This window comes from Eublepharis macularius, chromosome 6, assembly GCF_028583425.1.
Source record: "Eublepharis macularius isolate TG4126 chromosome 6, MPM_Emac_v1.0, whole genome shotgun sequence".
Lineage (NCBI taxonomy): Eukaryota > Metazoa > Chordata > Lepidosauria > Squamata > Eublepharidae > Eublepharis > Eublepharis macularius.
Genome location: NC_072795.1, coordinates 40,232,010 through 40,254,205, shown reverse-complemented (window position 1 = coordinate 40,254,205; position 22,196 = coordinate 40,232,010). Strand labels below are relative to the sequence as shown.

The window sequence follows — 22,196 nt, the reverse complement described above, 5'->3', positions numbered from 1 at the left end:
ACAAGCAGGTAGGTTCATATCAGAAAAGGCAGTCCTTGGGAGCATTCTAGACTAAATTCTTTTAAGGCTTTAGCAGTCTTCAACACTTTGAATTAGGGCCTGGAGATGCATAGGAAACTAATGAAGCTGAATTAAAATTGGTATAATATATTTCTAGTGAAGGAATTCTACCAACAGGTGGTAGGCAGCCACTTTCTGAGCTAGTTAAATTTGAGAACTTTTCAAAGAAAGCCATATATGGTACTATATAGTAGTAGGCCAGTGTTCTTAAGGAAGAGTCACATTTGACATGTCAGCCTAAGGTTGCACTCCTACATTCCTGGGAGTTAGCCCCACTGAACAAAATGGTAATTGCTTTCAAGTAGATCTGCTTAGGATTGCTCCCTAAACTGATAAAGACAGTCCTGGCCAAAGTAATCATCTCAGGCATCACTGGGTTCTAATGCCAGTTTGTCTCTGGACCTCATGTTGCCCTCTCATTCCGGACCTTTCATTTCATGCTCCTTTGATGGAAGGGAATTCTATACCAACTTCTACTATGAGACACAATAAGGGACAAGTGAAAAGTCTTCTTTTTTAAAATGTTGTGTGTATTTCTACAGCAGTCATCTATTCCATATTATTTACTATGGAATGAATGACACAGCTTCGAATACTGTTGCAAGAATTAAAGAGGATTATGAAGCCCTTGGAAGGCAGTTGAAGACATTGGGGGCTCAGGTGGTAATCTCTTCTATCCTTCCAGTCACAGGAAGAGGAGCATGCAGGGAGTGGACCATACTTGAGGTGAACCACTGGCTGAGATGGTGGTGCCGGCAGGAGCACTTTGGGTTCTGGGACCATGGGATAGGTTTTCATAGACAAGGCCTTCTAGCACATGATGGGCTTCACCTCTCAAGGGCAGGGAAGAAAACGTTTGGAACGAACCTGGAGAACTTCATCAGGAGAGCTTTAAACTGATGCTGCAAGGGGCAGGGGACGATCGACATGGCGACTTCAATGATGAAGTGAACGCAGTGGGGACCCACCTGGGTAGGAAAGGTCAAACAAAGGTACAAGGCTACAAGTGTCTATATACCAATGCCCAAAGTATGGGCAATAAGAAAGAAGAGCTTGAGCTTCTATTGCAAACAGAGGGCTACAATATAGTAGGAATTACTGAGACTTGGTGGGATGATTCCCATGACTGGAATGTGCTAGTGGATGGGTATGAGTTGTTCAAGAAAAAATGGAAGGGTAGAAGAGGAGGTGGAGGAGCCATTGTATGTGAGGAGAGGGCTTGATTGTCAAGAAGTTATGGAGAATGGGGCGGACAGCCCGGTGGAAAGCATATGGGTAGAAATAAGGGGAGGAAGGACAAAAGGTATTATTGTTGGAGTCTGCTACAGACCACCTGACCAGTGAGAAAAAACAGATGCTGCCCTCTTTGAACAGATTGGTAGAGTATCCAGACATCAGAACCTTGTAATTATGGGTGACTTCAACTTCCCCGATGTGTGCTGGGAGACAGGCTCAGCAAAGCATCATGAATCACGCAATTTCCTGACCTGCCTGGCTGATAACTTCCTTTTTCAAAAGGTGGAGGAAGCTACAAGGGGTTCGGCTATACTAGACTTGATATTAACCAACAGGGAAGAATTGGTAGATGAGATGAAGGTGGTGGGGACCTTAGGGGGAAGTGACCATGTCCTTCCTGAATTCCAGTTGCTGTAGGGAGCTAAGGAAGTTCATAGCCAGACTCGTAGGTTAGATTTTCGTAGGGCCAACTTCGATGAACTCAGAGGCTTGATGAGAGTCATTCCGTGGGGGAGTGTGCTGGAAGGGAAAGGAGCGAGTGAAGGGTGGGCCCTTCTCAAACACGAGCTTTTGCAAGCTCAAGCCCTCACTATCCCAGCAAGACGGAAACTTGGTAAGGGCTCCAAGAAACCGATGTGGATGCACAGAGAGCTCCAGAATAAGCTAAGGGAGAAAAAGGAAATGTTCAGGAAATGGAGAGAAGGACAGACATCTAAAGAGGAGTATATGAGGGTTACTAGGTACTGCAGATCAGCCATCAGAGAGGCCAAAGCTCAGTACGAACTGGGTCTGGCCAGGAGGGCTTGCTACAATAAGAAAAACTTCTACAGATATGTGAGAAGCAAATGCAAGGTAAAAGAGGCAATTGGACCACTGTTGGGAGTAGATGGAGAAACTCTGATGCAGGACAGAGAAAAAGCAGACAGGCTTAATGACTTTTTTGCCTCTGCTTTCCCCCTGAAGAACTCAGGCACATCTAGAGATAGTAGAAAATGTGACAGGACACCTGAGTGGCTAATTGACATTGACAGAGAGGTAGTGGAGAGGCATCTGGCTGCACTGGATGAATACAAATCCCCTGGGCTGGATGGGGTGCACCCAAGAGTGCTGAAAGAACTTTCTAGAGAACTTGCAGAACCCCTGTCCATCATCTTCAAGGCCTCCTGGAGGACTGGGGATGTGCCACAAGATTGGAGAAGAGTGAATGTTATCCCAATCTTTAAGAAAGGGAGGAAGGATGACCCGGGAAACTACAGGCCGGTCAGTCTGACTTCTGTTGCTGGGAAGATATTAGAACAGATTTTAAAGGGATCAATCGGTAAGCATCTGAAGGAGCACTCAGTGATCCGGGGAAGTCAGCATGGTTTTGTTCCTAACAGATCTTGCCAGACCAACCTGGTTTCCTTCTTTGATCGAGTGCCCAGCTTACTGGATCGGGGGAACTCTGTTGACGTGATTTATCTGGATTTCAGTAAAGCTTTTGATAAGGTCCCCCATGACATTCTGATGGGCAAACTGGAAGACTGTGGAGTAGACTATAGGACAGTTCAGTGGATAGGGAACTGGTTGGAGGACCACACTCAAAGAGTGGTGGTCAACGGCATTTCATCAGATTGGAGGGAGGTGTCCAGTGGGGTGCTGCAGGGCTCGGTTTTGGGCCCGGTACTTTTCAATATTTTTATCAATAATCTGGATGAAGGAGTGGAAGGGCTGCTCATTAAATTTGCTGATGATACCAAATTGGGAGTGGTAGCAAACACCCAAGAAGATAGAATTAAAATTCAACAAGACCTGAATACTCTGGAGAAGTGGGCAGCTGTGAATAGGATGCAATTCAACAAAGACAAGTGCACAGTATTACATCTGGGCCATAAAAATGGGAAGCACAAATACTGGATGGGGGACACACTTCTGGGCAGTAGTAGATGAGAAAGGGATCTTGGGGTAAGGGTGGACTGTAAACTAAATATGAGCAGTCAGTGTGATGCGGTGGCAAAAAAGGCTAATTCAATCTTGGGTTGTATCAAAGGGGCCATAGCGTCGAAATTGCAGGAGGTCATAACCCCTCTCTATACTGCCTTGGTCAGGCCACACTTGGAGTATTGTGTGCAGTTCTGGAGGCCGCACTTCAAAAAGAATGTGGACAAAATCGAGAGGGTGCAGAGGAGAGCGACGAGGATGATCAAGGGTCTGGAGACTGAGCCCTACGAGGAAAGGCTGAGGGCCTTGGGAATGTTTAGTTTGGAAAAGAGGAGGGGGGGCATGATTGCTCTCTTTAAATATTTGAATGGCTGTCATTTGGAGGAGGGCAAAGAGCTGTTCCAGTTGGCAGCAGAGGGTAGGACGCGAAGCAATGGGCTAAAACTACATGCACAAAAGTACCGGCTGGATATTAGGAAAAACTTTTTCACGGTCAGAGTAGTTCAAAAGTGGAATCAGCTGCCTAGGGAGGTGGTGAGCTCCCCTTCACTGGCAATTTTCAAGAAGAGGCTGGATGAATACTTGTCAGAGATGCTTTATGCTGATCCTGCACTTGGCAGGGGGTTGGACTAGATGGTCTGTATGGCCCCTTCCAACTCTATGATTCTATGATTCTATGATTCTACTAGAGATGGGCATGAACCACAAAAAAATGGAACCATGAGGTTTGTGGTTCGTGGGTTTTCACGAACCAGGAACCATGAACTGGCACAAACTGGGGCAAGTTTACGGATCAGTTTGTTGTTCGTGGGGCTTAAATTCCCCTTTCCGGCCATTTAGCAGTGGCAGGGAAAGTGGCATTTGACAGTTTAAAGGGTCCTTTCCTGCTTTGCAAGTGGCCAAGCTGGCAGGCGGCATGGGGGGATCCGCACTGTGGCCATTTGAGGAGCAGGGAGGCCATTTTCGGCATCAGAGGAAGCAAAAAATGACCTTCCTGCCCCTCAAATTGCTGTGGTGTCCATTTGTGGGGTGGGAAGGCCATTTTTGGCTTCCTCTGCTGCCCTGTGGGCCCACGCAGTGGTGGAAGAGGCCAAAAACGGCCTTCCTGCCCCTCATTGGAGGAGGTGGGGGATGCTGTGGGCCCACAGGGCAAGGTAAGTGTGGGGCTGGGGCTGGGGGGGGTGGGGGGGGTTTGGGCAGGGGACCTGTGGCTTGCAAGTTGCAGGAAAAGTTTATATGGCCATTTCCCTGGGGAAATAGCCATTTAAACTGCCCCTTTATGACCCAAACTAACCAGTAGACCAGTTCGTGGAAATGAGCTTCCATGAACCACTGGTTCGCGAACCACGAACCGGCCTGGTTTGTGTGTTTTTTTGGGTCGTAATATGATTCGTGCCCATCTGTATTCTTTACCGGAATATGTTACACATTTTAAAACCTTTTGATTCTTGACATTTTTTGTCCATGGTACTAACTTTTCAAATTATATGCCTATAAAAGAAAACAGGGCCAACTGGCAAACCAGTATTAGTGGAAATTTTGATTAACGTCTTGGCTCTCAGGGAGCATTTTCAAGCTCAACAAACATGGATTAGTTATGGGTTTTAATACATTTAGCATCCAATATATGAGTAAAAGAAACAAACATTTAAAGCTAGAATTGTTTCATGATAGATTTTTCTCCACCTTTCAACATGTATTTGACAGAAGAGTGTGGATTGTTGTTAACTACTCTAGAATAAATATATAGAGTAGCACCTGAGGTATAAAACCCCTTCTACAACAAGTTACAAGTGTGCATGTGTGCAGCATGAAATCAATTTTTTGATTAATTATAGTGAATTTTACAAACAGTTTAGCTGATCTGGATGTTAGATGCTGGACAAATTGCGGTCAAATATTGTGTAATCCTGTGCAGAGTGAATTCAGTCTAAACCTGTTGATATCAGTGGATTTGGACTAGAGTAATTCTGCAAAGGATTGCACTGATTGGCTCACAGGTAGGGTTGCCAGGTCCCCCTGGTAACAAGTGGGAGGTTGGGTGAATGGGGATTAGTTGCCCATCTTTCTTGTGCATGTGCACCCCAGCGCATCCCAGCCAATGATGCAACCCAGAAGCAATGGCAACAAGGCCAACTCTTTAACAATTGGCTCAAAACACAGGTATGTTTGGGGCTGATCATTAAAGACCTTGGTGTGATGCTATTATTTTTTGGATTTCTCTGTAGGTGACCTAATTAGCTAAGGATGCGGGTACGTGCGCCCATTTCCCAGGCCTACCCCCTCTTGTCAAATAGCTGGCAATCAGTGGCAGAGACATGAATCACCAAGAGATTGCTGTCTGTGGGCACCTGGCAAATCTGCTCACAGGAGTAAATGCACATCTTAGAGAAAAAAGTTCTTTCAGAATTTCTTAAAGAAAACGTTTTAGCTAAAATTGATACCATGTAAAGTATAAGAACAAATTAGATATGGTGGTAAAAATCTGATCCATTGATACTATCCCAAGCCATTCTGTAGATCCTCAGCAGCCAGTGTCTTCCCAGACTTTCCTCTTCTTTTGTATGGTAAAGACTATAGAGGCAAGACATCACTTACAGTGGTGATGTCGCACCAGCTGCAGGAGCACTCACACGCCCTGCACGGGGCTGATTCAGCCCATTTGGGGCAAAAAACCCAGCACCAAATGAAGCATGGGAGCACCCCAAGGGCTGGTGCAACTATGTCACTTCTGGAAGTGATGTTGTCGCACCCCCTGGGAGTGTGTGCACGTCAAGTGTTCCTGGGGTGCCTGCCAGGGTGGTTGACCTCTGGGGGCTCATCATCTCCCATCAATTGCTGGTGGACCAGCAGGCAAGGGGACAAAGCCCCTTTTCTCCCTTTCAGCAAATATGATAGTTCACTTTCTTATTTTGTAGACTCATAATCACACAATTACGAAATTATGAACAGAAAATATTGAGCATCTGCAGCCACAAGTACAGCAATAAAACATTTCTCCCTCTTACCCCTCAAAGTAAAAGGAACTTATTAGTAATACATACAGGTATATCTTGGCCCCAGAGTAATCTGAAAATAATTAATTAAGCACCATGGAGAGGCAGAAACTGCTTGGAGGCATGGAGAATTCAAAGGGATTGAAGAGGCTTAAATTCTTGCTTTTCTCCTTGTCTGCAAAGTAAGGTTATTTTAATTTTAATTTTATTTTTATTTTTCAGAATCATAGGCCATTTCCACATGTCTTACCTTCTGCCGGAACATCGTGGAAATCATCTTTGAGTACGAAATCGCACCAGTAATTTCGTGCAAAAATCCCGGATGACAGCGACTTCCTGGCGCGATTTTGCGCATGAAGACGCTGTCTTCTGCGATGTTCCGGCAGAAGGTAAGACGTGTGGAAACAGTCATAATGTTGTAGTTGTATAAATATGATAATGAAAAATATAAAGAACTATAATCACATTTGCAGAGACAGAACAAGGAGTAATTCAGGAATGTAGGAGCACCAAAACTTTGAATGAGAAGATAATTGAAAAACTGGAAGTTTTAAAACAACAGAGGTCTTAACAAAGGTTTTAAAGGGGCAAAGTGCACCTTGGATGTCCCAATAACATGGACGGCTGGTGCTGTGAAGGTTTTAAAGTGTATCACCAAATTGTCACAAATCGGGTCTGAGCAAAGGACAAACAGCACATGAAAGAAGAACAGGAATGTAAAGGTTGTCTACAACATCATCCATCATAGCAACTGTGTGAACAAGTTATGGCAATTCCAGTGTAAACACTTTTGAAGAGCCAAACTATGCAGCTTGTTTCTTAGTCCTAGATACTGTGGGGGAAAGACAGGAAGAAGTCATGGGACTGCTGTTTTTGGAAAAGAAGAAATGATCTCCTATTGAGCCCAAGATCTTGCTTCATCCTCTCACTTTCAGCCTCTGTGATGGTGTGTGTGTGTAACAGAATTATTTCATGTAGTACACTATAGTAGGATCTTCTGAAATGAAATGAACAAGTGGTTGGCAATTTCCAGGACACATTCAGATACACTCTTGTTTAGAGACTAAGCCGTTACATACACATATATTGTTATCAGGTCTTTACAATTGTTTTTTCATATAGTAAAGAATTGCAGGCATTATTTTCACTGTGTTGGTGGGTATACTTCTGGCGCTGAAATAGACAGAAAAATATTATCTTCCACAGCTCAGACAAGGGTAATGATTTTCCAGAGAGACTGCAGTTAAAGTTCTCCAGAGACATGAAAAACAGCCCAGAGAATACCCTGAAAGAGAAGTTGGTATTTGCAGCTCTCATTCACATTTATTTTAAGGTAGCCTGTGGGATGGTGGATTAGATTTTGCCATTTCAGTTTTTGTGCATGCACAATAACAGAGGTTAGGGACTTCTGGTTCTTAGACCATCCTCTACTGCATTGCCTTTAAGCAGCTATTTCTGAAATCAAGATTTGTCAGACAGCCCTAGAAACAGAAAGATTTACTTTTAAAGCTATATTTAAAACTAAACAATGCAATTTAAAATAATTGCAGAACTAAATGTCATGTGCAATATGTCCATGAATAGATGATTCTGTAGCCTCTTGTACTTTTGGTGGTCTATGTCCCTTCTATATACTTTTGTTTATATCCTGGCAACAGTCAGAGAAGTGGTCAGATTACAGGGGGCCTTGTGATGGACCCCCCTTAGCTACTGGTTTAAAAGACTCAACAGAAGTGAAAATTTGGTCCCCGTAACCTCTACTCAAGGCAACCCCCTAGCCTAGATCTCTCTAGTGTGTCTCTCTGTAGCAGCATGCCGAGCTAAGGAGTACAGTCCGCTCCCTAACTTTTCCTGATCTACTTATGCACTGACCTCAGGGCTCTCCTGCTGCCTGCCTGCCTGTTTGCCCATTTCCCAAAGTGCTCTTGGATGAGTCAGACAATTTCCTTCTCTCCTTCAGAATCTCTTGCTGCCCCCATAAGACTCTGGGATAAGAGAGCTTTCTGGGTAAGGGGGAAGTGCTTGATTAACTTTTTAAACTGCCTTATATGCACAGGCATAAAAGGATCCAAAAGAATTCTGTCTGGCTCCAAGGAAAGCAGCGTACATGCTTGAAAACTAGCAGGGGGGTGAGTAGGAGAGGGCTGGAACCAGGGTTGCCTGATCCGCCTGTCTAATATACCACCTCTCCAGGTTGCCCCTGGCAATTGGCAGGGGGAGGGAGATGGTGGGTTGCAGAATGACTTAAGAGCACATGTGCTTGGTGGTGACATAATGGCATCACTTCTGGAAGTGACACCATTATGTTGCTGCTACACCTGAACCACTCTGTTTTGGGGCAAAAAATGCTATGGTTTTTGCTTCCAAACCAGGGTTTCATCGCTGACATGATGATTTTGTTTCTGGGCACAAAGGAAATGATGCCATTATGTTGCTGGTGATGTGATGACTTTGCCAGCAAGGGGCTGTAGAGGCCAGTGAATACCCCTTTATTTCCCTCTTCCCAGCCAGGTGTGTGGTGGCAAGGGGTGGCATCTGAGGGTGGGGAATTCACCACCTCCAGTGGGGGCCTTGCAATCCTAGCTGGAACTGAACTGGCAATCAGGAAACACATGAAGGACTGTGTGATGTGCTGATAAGTTGCTTCCAACTTACGATGACCCTATGAATGAAAGACCTCCTATCATTAACAACTCTGCTCATATCTTGCAAGCTGGAGGACATGGCTTCTTTTACTGAGTCAAGCCATTTCATTTTGGGTCTTCCTCTTTTCCTACTGCCTTCACCCTTTCCTAGCATTACTGTCTTTTCTAGTGAGTCTTGCCTTCTTATGCTGTGACCAAAGTATAATAGCCTCATCTTGTTATTTTAGCTTCTAGGGACAATTCAGGCTTGATTTGATCTAGAACCAAGTTATTTGTCTTTTGGCTATCTATCATATCAGAAGACTGTCCTCCAGAACCACATTTCAAATGAACATGAAGGACTAGAGACTGTCTAGATGGGTTGAGGTACTGTTAAAGTTGGTAGAGAGGGACAGAATTTCTGTTCCAGAGGAAATGTTAAGGCATCTTTTCTTTTTGAATATTTAGAATAGGGAATGAAAGCAATTAATTTCCTAATTTCTGGAATTAAAGGGCTGGGAGAAAGAGATAGCCTAGCCCAGAATAAATTTTCTCTCTCTCATTTTTATTCTACCCTACTTCCAAGGATAATTAAGTTTGTCACTGTGTGGCAAGAAGACTGTGAAGAAGTTTGTCACTCTGTGGCAGTTCAGAAATTTCACTGGCCAAGGGGCATTTGGTTTGTGAAAGGTATAACCCAATGAACTCCACTTCTGTCCTGTGCTATCTGCCTTAAATCTCAGTTGATAACTTTTCTCTTTCCTCATGTAAAAAAGCTTGCTTTCATTAAATGTCTCCCTTCTTTTTCCATAATGGAATGTACTGCATATGATTAATTTGTAAACTCTGTAGGAACATAGCTGATGGTATGGCTAAGTTATGAGCACCAGTGGAATGGCCTAAAAGAAGGCTTTATTAAAAGCTCCCTACCTCTCAACCCGTAACTTGAGTGCTGCATCAGAGGATGGAAGATCAAAGCTTTATGATTATAGCATCACAATCCTTAGAGGGAAATGTTCAATAAATCTATGCCAGAGTCCAAAATAATATATGTACATCAGCAAATACTTCCACTCGAAAGGAAAAAACTGTTGGATCTGACCATCACAAATGGAGCAGAGAGCCCCTTAATCTCACAAACTCTCTAGCCTTCTCAGGCTTGCATTCTGAGTATTGTATGCACTTTCCTCAGTCTGTTACTTGGGCCGATTCCAGACGACTAACCTGAAGGTGCTGCATGCCGCCATGTTCCGGATCGCGATATTTCACGTTTTCCCCGTCGTGATCCGGAACATGGCGGCATGCAGCGCCTTCAGGTTAGTCATCTGGAATCGGCCTTGGTCTGAACTTCAAATATTAATTTCTGTGCCCTGGTACAAACAAATTACATATGATCAGAGTAAAAACAATGATCCCATTGGGGCTTATTGACAAGACGACCTATGTCATTTCCTCATAATATTTTCAATGCCTCAGATATGCACAGCTAACAACCGGAATCATGATGAAACGATTCCTGTTCCACATCATAGAGGTAAGGAATTGCTCAAACCAGGGAGCAAACATATAACCTGATGTAGTTATGATGACTCACAAAATTTTCAACAGATACTAGCATTCTCTGTATTGATTCTTTGTAGTTTACCAATGAGTATAAATCAAGGAAATACATAGTTTTGAGCAATATCTGTACATGTAAAGATGTCTTTCTTTTTGTAAGTAGTGAAGTTGAAAAATCAATCTTTTTTTTTTAACTCTGGCTGATCTATAAAATCTGGTAGCAATGAGGCAGATGGTACTAAATGTTCAGCTCATCTTTTCTAAATTTTCATGGTAGTCAACATGAGGACAGAGCAAATGTTCCCTGTTTCATTTCTTTTTATGTTCATTTGTATTTTTCATATAGTTCTTTGCTTTTCACTTTTGGTTTTGTATTGTACACTAATACAAATTCTTTTGTATTGTTTATTTACGTTGTACAATATATATATGTAATTTATGCAATATTTATATGTACAATGCCTGTCATTTATATGTATAGCATATAAAAACCATTCACTGCCACACAATCAACACTGAAAAATACATACATTTTATGGGGGGAAATTCAGTGTGACGATATAGTTGACATACAGAAAACAACCACCAGCATGGGCTCAATTGAAACGGAATTTGGCAATGAAAACAACAAGGATGAGAAATCTGAAATCTTTCCAAGAATGTACACAGATTTTAAAGTAAATCTATTTTTCTACATTGGGTAGAAATGGAAGTCCAGCTGTTGAGTTACCATGTCTCAAAAGACATTCAATTTATGGTATAAATCAAACATTTTTACAAGATGTAATAACTAATAAAGTTAGTATGCTTCGTCTGTCTATTTTACTCTCTTCCTTTTTTTATTAATAGCTTTTATTATCCTGTATAAAGCTACTAAACAAAGGTTGGCATTTTTCTTTGGGGTTTTAAATCTGATACAAATATTGGCAGTACCTAAAATAATTATTTCAGAAGAAGAAATACTATAGAAAACTATAGTTTTAACAAACCAATGATTGTAGTTTCCAGATCTGAAATTTCCTTAAGTTTTAAAATGAGTAAGGCAATTTTAAATTAGGTTTGATCAATTTTCTTCTAGATGGCCATTCAAAGCTGAATTCAGTGTTTAATGGTAAACAGTTTGGGTGCAAAAGAAAGTTCAGGGGTCAAATGTTCTCTGAACCTTGGCCCAGTGCTTACCTGTTTTTATGTTATTTTGCCAAACTTTGCTCTGATGGTTTACTGCATTGGCTCAATTTACCTATTTTCACATCAGTCTTCTACTAACAGCTACACAACAATGGAATCACTACAATGGAATCACTACTACTAAGAGATAGACTACAAAGAGCACATACCAAAACAGAGGAATATTCATGTGTACACACTCCATATTATAGCATATTAAAGGTCTTGCATGTACCTAACCATAGCTTTGATATCGACTAGCTTAAATAACCTGATGTTCCCCAAAATACCCGTATGTGTGTGTAAGTGTGGATATAATAACAAAATACGAAATCATATGAGCCATCTTGTGGAGTGCTGACTCATGAAAGTAGTGCTAGGAAAAACAATATTTAGCTCTTTCCTCTGTTTTGTTTCCCATAAAGTTCTATCAGAAGGAAGGAAAACCCTTTTCCCATCTGCGGTGAAGAATCACAAGGGTGCTAATTAGTTTTTTAAAAGGGAGATTTTACACACTGAAAAACAATCACACTTTTTATTAAAAAAGTATTTGTACTTACTATGTGAGAACTATAGCCACAGCATCATTTAGGACACTCTCACCAAAAAGGAGTGTGTAGAGATCTGTGTCAACATGGAGCTCATGGAAAATAGCCAGGACTGTCATTGGAAGGAAACAAAATAAATGTGAATCATGATGAAGCAAAGTTTTCAGGCTTAGATTGCTTTCAAACTGAGCAAAAGGCTCCCTAAATTGAAAGAAAACATCTATTAAGCCAAATCTCAAGTCATAATTATGATATTGTACATTAATGAATACTGTTAAGAAAAATAAATTTGTATGTTATATTTCCTAGTTTTTGATACATCTTTTAAAGTTGTAATTTTCCTGGAAATCCAGCAAAACCATCATACTATTTATTGTGCATTACTCATTGCCCAAATGATATCAAGAGCTAATCAGAATGATAAACAGTATTATCAAATGTTTATTATACCTCCCTCATTCCCAAACCATCCATTGTGAAGGAAGCAGGTGATACTGAGCTAAAAACATACACTTCAAACAGAAGGCAAATGGAGCATACCAGTATCAACTAGAAAGTTCTCTTGTACAAGTTCCACTACAACAGACGTCTTCAAGCAATGAGTTTCAGCCATCATGCCTTGCATTCTCTACGCTCCTAGCATTTCACCTGGTTTGGCCCTAATCTTATAGTTTGGTTTTCTATCAGGCTTCCTCTGTTGTCCCCCCTCCCCCCACACCATATTACAGAACCAGTTGCCTATTGAGGTTCTCTAGATTCAGGATCTTGGCTCTTTGAAGAAGACTTTAAAGATTTATTCATTTAGAGAAGCCTCCTATGGTAATGTGCCATTTGTTGTTCTACTAATCATCTCTTTTAGATAATTATATTGACGCTTCAGATTGTATCCTGCTTTTATTTTTGTTCTTTGCTTTGACAGTTGATACATTGAAGGGCAGGCTATACATTTCCTATGTATCTGATATATATTCTTTCTTGCAGTAAATGAGTGTTCATTCCCCCCTCTCCCCTAGGAATTCATTCTGAAGATTGTAATGATTGGAAAATTACAGTGTATCTCACTGCATTCGCTTCACTGCTGCTCACTCTGGGACATAATTGTGCAATTGACTATTTCTCCATAGCAGAGGAATTCCGAAGTTTAAGACTGCCTCCAGGGGTTCAGGTTAACACCTGACATTTCAGCATGGGAAACTGCATCCTCTTGCATTGAAGTGATAAGCTTTTCCATCCACCAACCATCATTTTACATGGGAAATTCCTTCCTCAGCAGGTGGAATTTTATGAATGCATGATTCAACACAAGGTCCTAATTTCAGTGCTGTTTACTGTACATGCAGTATTCCACAGTAACTGAACAACCTTGAAGCACTTATGGATAGAACTTGTAAGTGTACTTATATGGGGAAGGGGTAAAGGTCTCCTGGTTCCATCAGTAGGAAGAACTCACAATCTCATGGAACTGCTAGAGGACACTCCAAATCATTTGCACTTTTAGCAGCACAGCAAAGTCAGGGGGCACCCATGAGTTCTGCATCTGATCCTTCAATGGGAGTGTAATCTCATCTAGAACAGACCTTTCCAGTCTTGCAATGGACTGCTTCACTGAGACTCCAGCCATCAAGTCTATTTTATAGTGATTAAACTTCAGTTTATTCTCTCTTACTACAATTGGTGCCGTTATATCTACACAACTTTTCCCAGAAGCTTCAAATAAATGTTAAAAAGCAAGGGAGACAAATTGATACTTAAGGATGGCATAACGGAAGTCCCAAGAAGAAGGACATCCTTGCCAAACTACTTACTGGTATCTACCTCCTATATAAGAGAAAAAACACTGCAAAATGCTGGGTGAGGTTATGGCTCGGGCAGAGCTTTGCATGCCGTGGGTTGATTTGGGACTCAACAAATCTGTTTGGAACCCAAATCGACCTGCTGAGAAGCACGGGAGCACTTTCAGGGTGGCACGATGAGGTCAGTGACGTTGTTGTGCTGGGCCCAGAAGTGCACCTGAGAGGCCCATTTCTTATCTTTCCCCTCTGCCAGCCAGGAAAGTAGTAGCTGAGGTTAAAAGGTGGGAGCAGAGGATCCCTGCCCCCATTGGAGGAATGGGATCCCTAGACCAGGCAGAAGCCACAATGGAGTCTCACACATCTTAGGCTGCCCTGAAACCACGAGGAGACAAGTTCACTGGTAGTGGATGCCTGGTGCACATCCCAGCACAATATCATGACTGTGCCTATGGATTTAGTGAGTGACACAGATGATGAGCAGTCCACAATGAAAAATGTTACTGTCTGAACATATTTCTTAAATGATAAAGATGGAAAGAGAGAGATGTGGTCTATTGGTACTATTTAGGATTGCCAGGTACCCCTCACTTTCGTACTTACCTTGTGTGAAGCTGGCGTGATGTTGTCATTTCTGGAAGTGACATCACCATGCCGGCCGCACAAGTGCTCCTGTACTCTGCACGGGCCTGATTCAGCCTGTTTGGGGCCCAAATCAGCCCCAAAAGAAATGTGGAAACACTCCTGCGGGTGGTGCAATGATGTCACTTCTGGAAATAATGTTGCTGCGTGGGTTGGAAGTGCGTGTATGGCACATGCTCCTGAGGTTCCTGTCGATGGTGGGCAACCTCCAGGAGCATGCCTCCTCCTTCTGATCGAGGGCAAATCCTCTGGAACCCTAGTATTATTGCTTTAAGGAGAACTCCCAGAAGCCCTCCAGAAAGGCTCAGGTCTTGTGACCACAGGTGTAGGAGGGGTTGTAGAGACCTAATTGTGGCCTGTTCTATTTGTTGCCTTTGTGTGTTCCAATAAACATAGTTCTTGCAATCACTGCTGCCTCCACTACTGATCCTTTCCCTCCCCACAGACACAACATAAATGTCTGGTATTTTCTAATTAAGAGTCTAATTGATTAAGAGGCTAAGAAGTCAGTTGCAACAAAACAGAAGGGGAGCTCAATGGTTAAAAGAGAAAGAAAGTGAGGAAATAAAGGAGCCTAAACCAAAATCAAACCCTAGAACTTGACTGTGGGGCTGGGGGCAGGTGGAAAGCAAACTGTAGCTGGGGCTAGCATTTCCATGGTTCTCCACCTTGAAAGAGAAGATGAAGTCCCCCCAGAGTGGTTTCTTCCCTTCCCTGAAAGGGGCAACAACAGTTTTGTTGTCCATGTGTTTTCTACTCATTTTCTGCTCCCTCGCTTTCCCTTTCTCACTCAGGGAGCTGCTTTGCCTGCCCTACCTCACCAACAAGCTGACTGCCTCTTTAGGTTCCCAGCTAGGAAAATGTAGATGCCCCCCCCTCTCTCAGTGCAAGGCAGCTGCAAAAAAGAATGGGGGCACAGTTCAAGCAAGTGCTTGGAGTGGTCATAATAAAGAACTTAAATTCTCATCATGCCTTGTAACAGGCATGCCAACCATAGACATATCTCTGGCTGACCAGATGGTGGGGGGTTTGTAATAGAGATGGGCACGATCTGCATTACGATAAAAAAAAAACCACGATAATGGTGTTCGCGCAATCAGGACCTGGTGGATCATTGTCTTCCACAGCAAATGATCCAGTGGTCGGGAGGGGGCTGGACCGGGGCTGGACGGGGTGATCGTGATAGGATTGGGAAGCTAGACATTCAGGCACCAACAATCTATTCCCCTGGCAACGGAGGCAGGGGAATGCCTGAGCTCTGTTTGAAACTTGATAATATTTCCCCTAGTGAGGAAAAGCAAACAGTTGTGAGTGAAAAAGTGGCTTCCTGAGAAAAATATAAGCAAAGTGATTTGGAGAGGAAGGGGTTAAGACTTAAGAGAGAGAGAAAACAAGAGAGCCGCTTTGAGTGTGGCTATCAGCAGAAGCTGTTTTGCGCTCCTCTCCTGAGTTCATTCAGTTAGTTGAAAGAGTTAACAACACTGAGAAGAGATCTCTCCTCCTGAGTTCATTCAGTGCATTTTGGAAGACTGGCTGCTTGCTTTTAAAATTGGGTGGGGAGGATTCTATCCCTGCTTTTTTTAAAAAGCTGGCTGAAACTTGTTGACGGGGTGTCTCTCTCTCTATTTGGAGAGGCAGGGACGGGTTAAAAACTCCCCCCCTGCTCTAAGTGTGTGTGTGTGTGTGTGTGTGTGTGTGTGTGTGTGTGTGTGTGTGTGAGAGAGAGAGAGAGAGAGAGAGAGAGAGAGAGAGAGAGAGCGTCCCCTTCCTCAGGGGAGGCGGCTCTTCGCCGGGTTAAAAACTCCCCCCCCTGCTCTAAGTGTGTGTGGGGGGCGCCCCTCTGCTTTGGCCTCCCCGATCCCAGATCCCAGATCGGAAACGGGACTTGATCGGAGTGAATCGAAGATCTGGGGTTGTCACCAGCGCAGATCCACGATTAGCTTGATTGGTATTTTTTTTTGGATCGTGCCCATGTCTAGTTTGTAACTGTTCCAAAGTCAGCACAGGAGTTCCCCAAATCTCTTCAGAGGGCATTTTCACCTCTGAGAACTAGTTTTGTTTTTACCGTTCCTTCCCTTCCCTCCTTCGGCAATCAGCAGCAGCAGATTTTTCCCTGAAGCCCCTGCCACTCTGACTCTGGAGGATGAGGGTGAGACAGAGAGTCACTTTGGCTTAAATACCTTCATTATATAAATATTTTTTACTTCATTTATAGTCCAGTTTTCCCCCAAATGGAACCCAATGTGATGTAAAACATTCCCCCCAAACCATTTTATCCTCATAATAACCCTACAATGTAGATTAAAATCAGTGAGCTGGGTGGAAAAATAAAGGAGGTGGGAGGCACCTTTGACTTTTGTGTAGGGCCCCAGAATCACTAAACTGCCTCTGTCTGGCCAGGGATCTTCCTGCCAGTGTTGGTGTGGTGTGAAGCACACACACCATAGCAGTGGCAGAATGTTCAGCTTCGGGGCCTGCCTCTTTCTCTGCCTCCTGCTCAGTGAGCCACCATGCCAAGCCAGGTGGTCTCTGCAAGGCTGACAATTTTTTATCAAGTATGTCCAGTGTTTTTGTTGAAACCATCTGGCAACCCTAACTAATAGGTCAAAGGAAATTAGGCAGGTTTGGGCTATCTATCCAGAGCAACCAAGACTGTCTCAGTCCCCACGCCAAATAGATAGATAATCACTGATTTTGCCAGCCCAATGAATATTTAATTGGGTGGTCTTGGTTCAGCCTCTGCATCATAAATCTTGAATCCAAGTAGATTAATAATCTTTCTTTTTTTTTTAAAGAAAAGTAACATTTAATAGACTATAAATCAAATAAAAAGTGCCCCCAAACAGTAAGGCATTATGTAATCTACTCCTGTGTACTCCCATTCACATCAACTTAAGGAAAAAAATGTTCAGCTTGGTTATTTTCCTTCTCTGTTTCATATCCTGTACTGTCACTTGTTAGCAGATAGTAAATCTGCTTGTAATGGGGGGAACCTGTATGTGTAACTGCAGTGTCAATCAATCTGAATGCACAAATAGCAATAATTCATATTTTCTTCCTTGAAGCTTTTGTTGAAACTAGACTGAAAATAATTAGACCAATATATGTAAATATAAAGGGAAGATCAGATCAAAACAAGGAGAAACTATGTTTATTATTAAAAAAAGGTTTGGTGGTTCATTTTGTTTAAAGAAACATTCTTTTTTGCTATGTTTGTTATTATGGTAATTTTTTTCATTATTGATTCCTCCTCTGTCTTTTCATCCCCACTTTCTGTGCAGGCTGAGCTAGGATGGTGCTGGTTCTGGGGCTAGGACCATTGTTGCTGGTCAGGCCAGGTAGACTGTAGTGTTATTAATATGCTACTATAAATGTATAACTCATGTCTGGTATCCTAGGACTGTACAATCTGCAGAGTATGAGGCCAGGCGTCTTGAATTCATTGGAAAGACTGAAGCACTGAGGAGGAGGGCAGGGGAAAAAAGATCATAGGTCTATGCTGTAGGGTTGCCAGGCCTTTTGTTATGGCAGAAGGCCTCCCATCAGCAATCCTCATTGCCAGCTGCTGCTCCAAGTGGCAGAAAGTGAAAAAAAAAATTAAATGCTGGCATTGCATGTGGTTTAGCCTCACTTTCAGGGAAAACCCAGAAGTGACATCACATAGCTCTAGGAATCACCAGAAACTCTGTGGCTTTACCATAATGCTTCTGGCAATTTCTAGAGTGACATGCTGTTACTTCTGAGTTTTCTTGAAAGTGATATCATAGGGTATGCATATGCAATGCTGCATGCCCCCATTTCTCTGCCTCCCAGCTCCTGCTTCTAGGACAGAATCCTGCCTCTCCAGGCTAAGCTTGGCTGGACTGGCAGCAGTAAATAAGGGAGAGGTGGAGGAAAGCCTTTTGCTCTCCTTTCCTCTGATCCTTATGAACTCTTAACCAGTAAGCAAGACACTAAAATAATGAAGGTATGTGAGTACTAACTAATAATAGTGATTATTGTAATTCAAAATTTGGACACGTTATAATTATATTGATGAAAATAGCTTTGACAGGAGTTGATTATTTAATTAAAATCTGAATACTCATCCCTTCTGTTTATCACTTACTCTTGCTACCATGCAATAGGAGGTACAGGAAGTTAAGTAGGTGAACACCAGAGTCAAGGCTGTCTCTGTTATGGCATCTTCGCTACGGAACACTCTCTCTCCAGAAATGTACTTGGTGCCAAGACTCTTGAGTAGAGATGGGCATGATCCGCATTACAATTGAAAAAAACCCACAATAATGGCGATTGCACGATCGTGACCCGGCGGATCGTGATCAGCCACGGCCAATGATCCAGCGATTGGGAGGGGCCTGGATCGGGGCGATCGGGGTCAGATCGGGGATCCAGACACTCAGGCACCAGCAATCTATTTCCCTGGCAACGGAGCCAGGGGAATGCCTGAGCTCTGTTTGCCCTCCTTCTGTCACCCTGGAAACCCGAATGGAAGCCCAGCTTGCCTTGATCAGCAGGGCTTCCTTCCAATCACGGAGCAGCAAAGCAGTCACAAGTTGGGAGAAGACACCCAGGGGAGGGAGGGGGAAGGGGGTGTTCTGTAGCCATGGGCACTCCAATCTCATCCCTGCAAACCCTGATAGGCAGCTCTGACGGCCAAACACAGACCTCCTGTGTTGCTGAATGGGACCCATGCCATGGGCTCCCAGGCTGGGTTTCACTTTCTGCGAGCAGTGGAATGGAACAGAGCTCTTGCTTGCTACTTGCTAGCCTTTGGAGAGAGAGAGAGAGACTGAGAGAGTATAATTGTGCTTGGCTTTAGTGGATAGGGATCTATCTCCTCTGGTGCTAGGGCTGCTGCGTGCCCCACTTTGGCCTCCACGATCTCCACGGTTCGGGAACGGGAGATAATCGGTGTGGATCGTTAATTCAGGATCGTCACTGACGCAGATCCATGATCAGCTGGATCGTTAATTTTTTTTGGATCGTGCCCATCTCTACTCTTGAGCTTCAGTCTCCAGGAAAAAAAAACACCCGCCACCTTTTTTGTTGATTTGTAAAGGCTTCCCCCTATTGGTGTGTGTGTACATGTTTCTCCCTTTTCCCCCTTGGGGGCAAGGGTCAGTCATTTATTTTATGCTGCATTGGTTTTTCTTGATTTGTTTAGTAGCACTCTATCTGCAGGCACATTGCCAGGGTCAGTCCTACAGCAACTGGGATCACGCAGAACAGGATATGATGTTTTCAAGTCATCCAAGACCAGACAAGAGGCATCTAGACAAAGGAGGTGCTAGGAGACTTGAGGGGTAGTTGGGAAACATCTGGAGTATGGTTGCTAACCTCCAAGTTGGGCCTGGAGATCTCCTGGAATTACAACTGATCTTCAGATTAGAGATCAGTTTCTCTGGAGAAAATGCCTGCTTTGGAGGCTGGATTATATGGCATTTTACCCCAATGAACACTCTCCCCTCCCCAAACCCCACCCTTTCTGGGTTTTACTCCCCAAATCTCCAGGTACTTCCCAACCCAGAGTTGACAAGGCTAAACAGAAGAGTTGAGCAGGCTCCCTAGTTATAGCCAGCAAGATGCAGAGTCTTCTCTATTACCCTCATTCCCATGGAGGGGAGGAAGACAGCAAGCAGAAAAGTAAAAGAAGAACTATGGATACTGATCCTCAGGGTAATCCAGCTCCAAGGACCAGGGCGGGGGGGGGGACCTCAGTGGAAGAGATATACAGCAATTGACGCACTCTTAAGTAACTTAGGCTGCCATCCTTTCTTGGAAATATGATCCGCTGAATAAAATAGGGCATTTCTCATTTGGCCTGCTTATTGCTCCCTTTGATACATACAAGGTCTGTGGTAAGAAAACCCTGTGTTCTCTGGTGGGAATGAGATTTGGGCACATGGCTGGCAAAAATCTAGGATCAGGGCTTGTACCTTATGAAGTCTTGAAAAAGCATAATCATTGACAAGTTTTTATCATTTTTCTGCTATGGGTTTTTATTTATTAGTGGTTTTATTGCAGCTGGATGTGTTGATACTTTTGTTAAGGTCTTATTGCCAGGCTCATAGTTAGTATCTATTAACTATTTTGAGGAATTGTTTTATTGATTAAAATTGTTTATTTACAAGCCACCTCAGGAGCATAATGGTGGGATGTAAATATTTCAAATAAATGAATGAGGCCCGCCACGAGACCAACAGCTTCCTGCTCATGGTCCATGTAGCAGCTGCTGTTAGTATTGCTGCATCAGTGATCTCTGGCCCTTGGATTGCACACATATCATGCAAGGGACATTTTACAACTCTTGAAAAGGAGGGGGATAGAAAATGTTCCCTGTCAACCTTTTCAAGGCTTCGAATGGGCATTTTTCAAGTCACTTTCATCTACTTCCCTGAAGCAGTGTGCTGCAAATGCTATGGTTCAAACCATTCATGAAATCAATGAAACTTACAATAGGATTGAGAATTATAAACATACAATTTATTTTAAAAATCACAGGAAAGGAGCAGCTGGCAAATTCCTTTTGAGCCTCTATTGTAAAAAGGTTCAACAGCCCTGGATTCAATGACAAGTTGGATGAAAACAAGATAAGAGCCTTCCGAAGGAAACCAACCATGTTGAAAAACTCTCTTGCTAAAAATAACAGTTCCAGTTGTAATTATAGATTCCTGGCACTGCTAATGAGCCCTCCTACTCAAGGCTTAGCTCAAGAAAGAAAACATCAATAGAGCATTTTAATTACCAGGTTATTTTTTCTCTTCCACATACAAATTATAAAATATTTTCCAGCTGTTTTGTATGGATTGAAAAACCAGGACAACCCACATCAACCATACAGTTGTAACCATAGAAACTCTAAATTGAAAAAGAGCACTCTGATTATCAACCTAAATGAAGGTAAGAGTTCATGTAGCTCTGAAACAGTTCTGCTTCAACAAACCTTTATTGAGGCAAATGGGTTTCCTTTGCTTTAAATGTCAAAGTGTAGGGAAAAGTACTTGAAGTATGCAAAGTAATTTTAAACCACAATGACAACACCCCTAGACTGCTGGTATTCAGAGCTGATCCGGCACAGGACGTTCTGTACCGTGTCATTTCTGAATGCAGGTGGGAGAATCACAAGCTGGAATGTTTCCCCTTAGAAAAGTTCTCTTTACGTAGCAAAATGAGCCTGTCAGAGAAAAAAGCAAGCTGAAACTTTTCTCCTTAACATGAATCATTCCATGGGCAGGTTTTGATATGGCAGAACATACACTTATTCCGACCACCCAGCTCCCCATTCTAAAGGAGTGTGTAGTCTTTATGAATGTTTCATTTGAAGTTGAGCTAATAGAGGTGGCAACAACATAGGCGTGACTGACCAGCAGTTTTTAGCTTGCTCCTTCCATTACAGGATCTACAGGACATCCATGAGCTTCAGATAGTAGCTAAAACTAGTAGATTTTACCATAAGGGAAGTACCCAACCCTTCATTTTCCACAACTGGGGAGAACACTGTCACTTTCACTTTTGCTTTCTCTGATTTTCTTCAAGTGACAGAATCTAAAGATATCACAAGGTTTTGATTGTTTGTTCCTCCACATAATCACTGGGCCAAACTCTGCAAGTCTATATGGAGTATGTATGGAGCCTGTGCAAATAACCAAA

General features: G+C 42.9%; 1 protein-coding gene across 1 annotated transcript in view; it reads right to left on the bottom strand.

Moving 5' to 3' along the window:
- Positions 1–22,196, bottom strand: part of SLC9A9 (solute carrier family 9 member A9) — a 417,613-nt gene that overhangs the window by 299,167 nt on the left and 96,250 nt on the right. Inside the window, exon 6 of the mRNA XM_054983875.1 lies at positions 12,124–12,229. Within this exon, the coding sequence (XP_054839850.1) occupies positions 12,124–12,229 (106 nt within the window). The remainder of the gene's footprint in view (positions 1–12,123; positions 12,230–22,196) is intronic.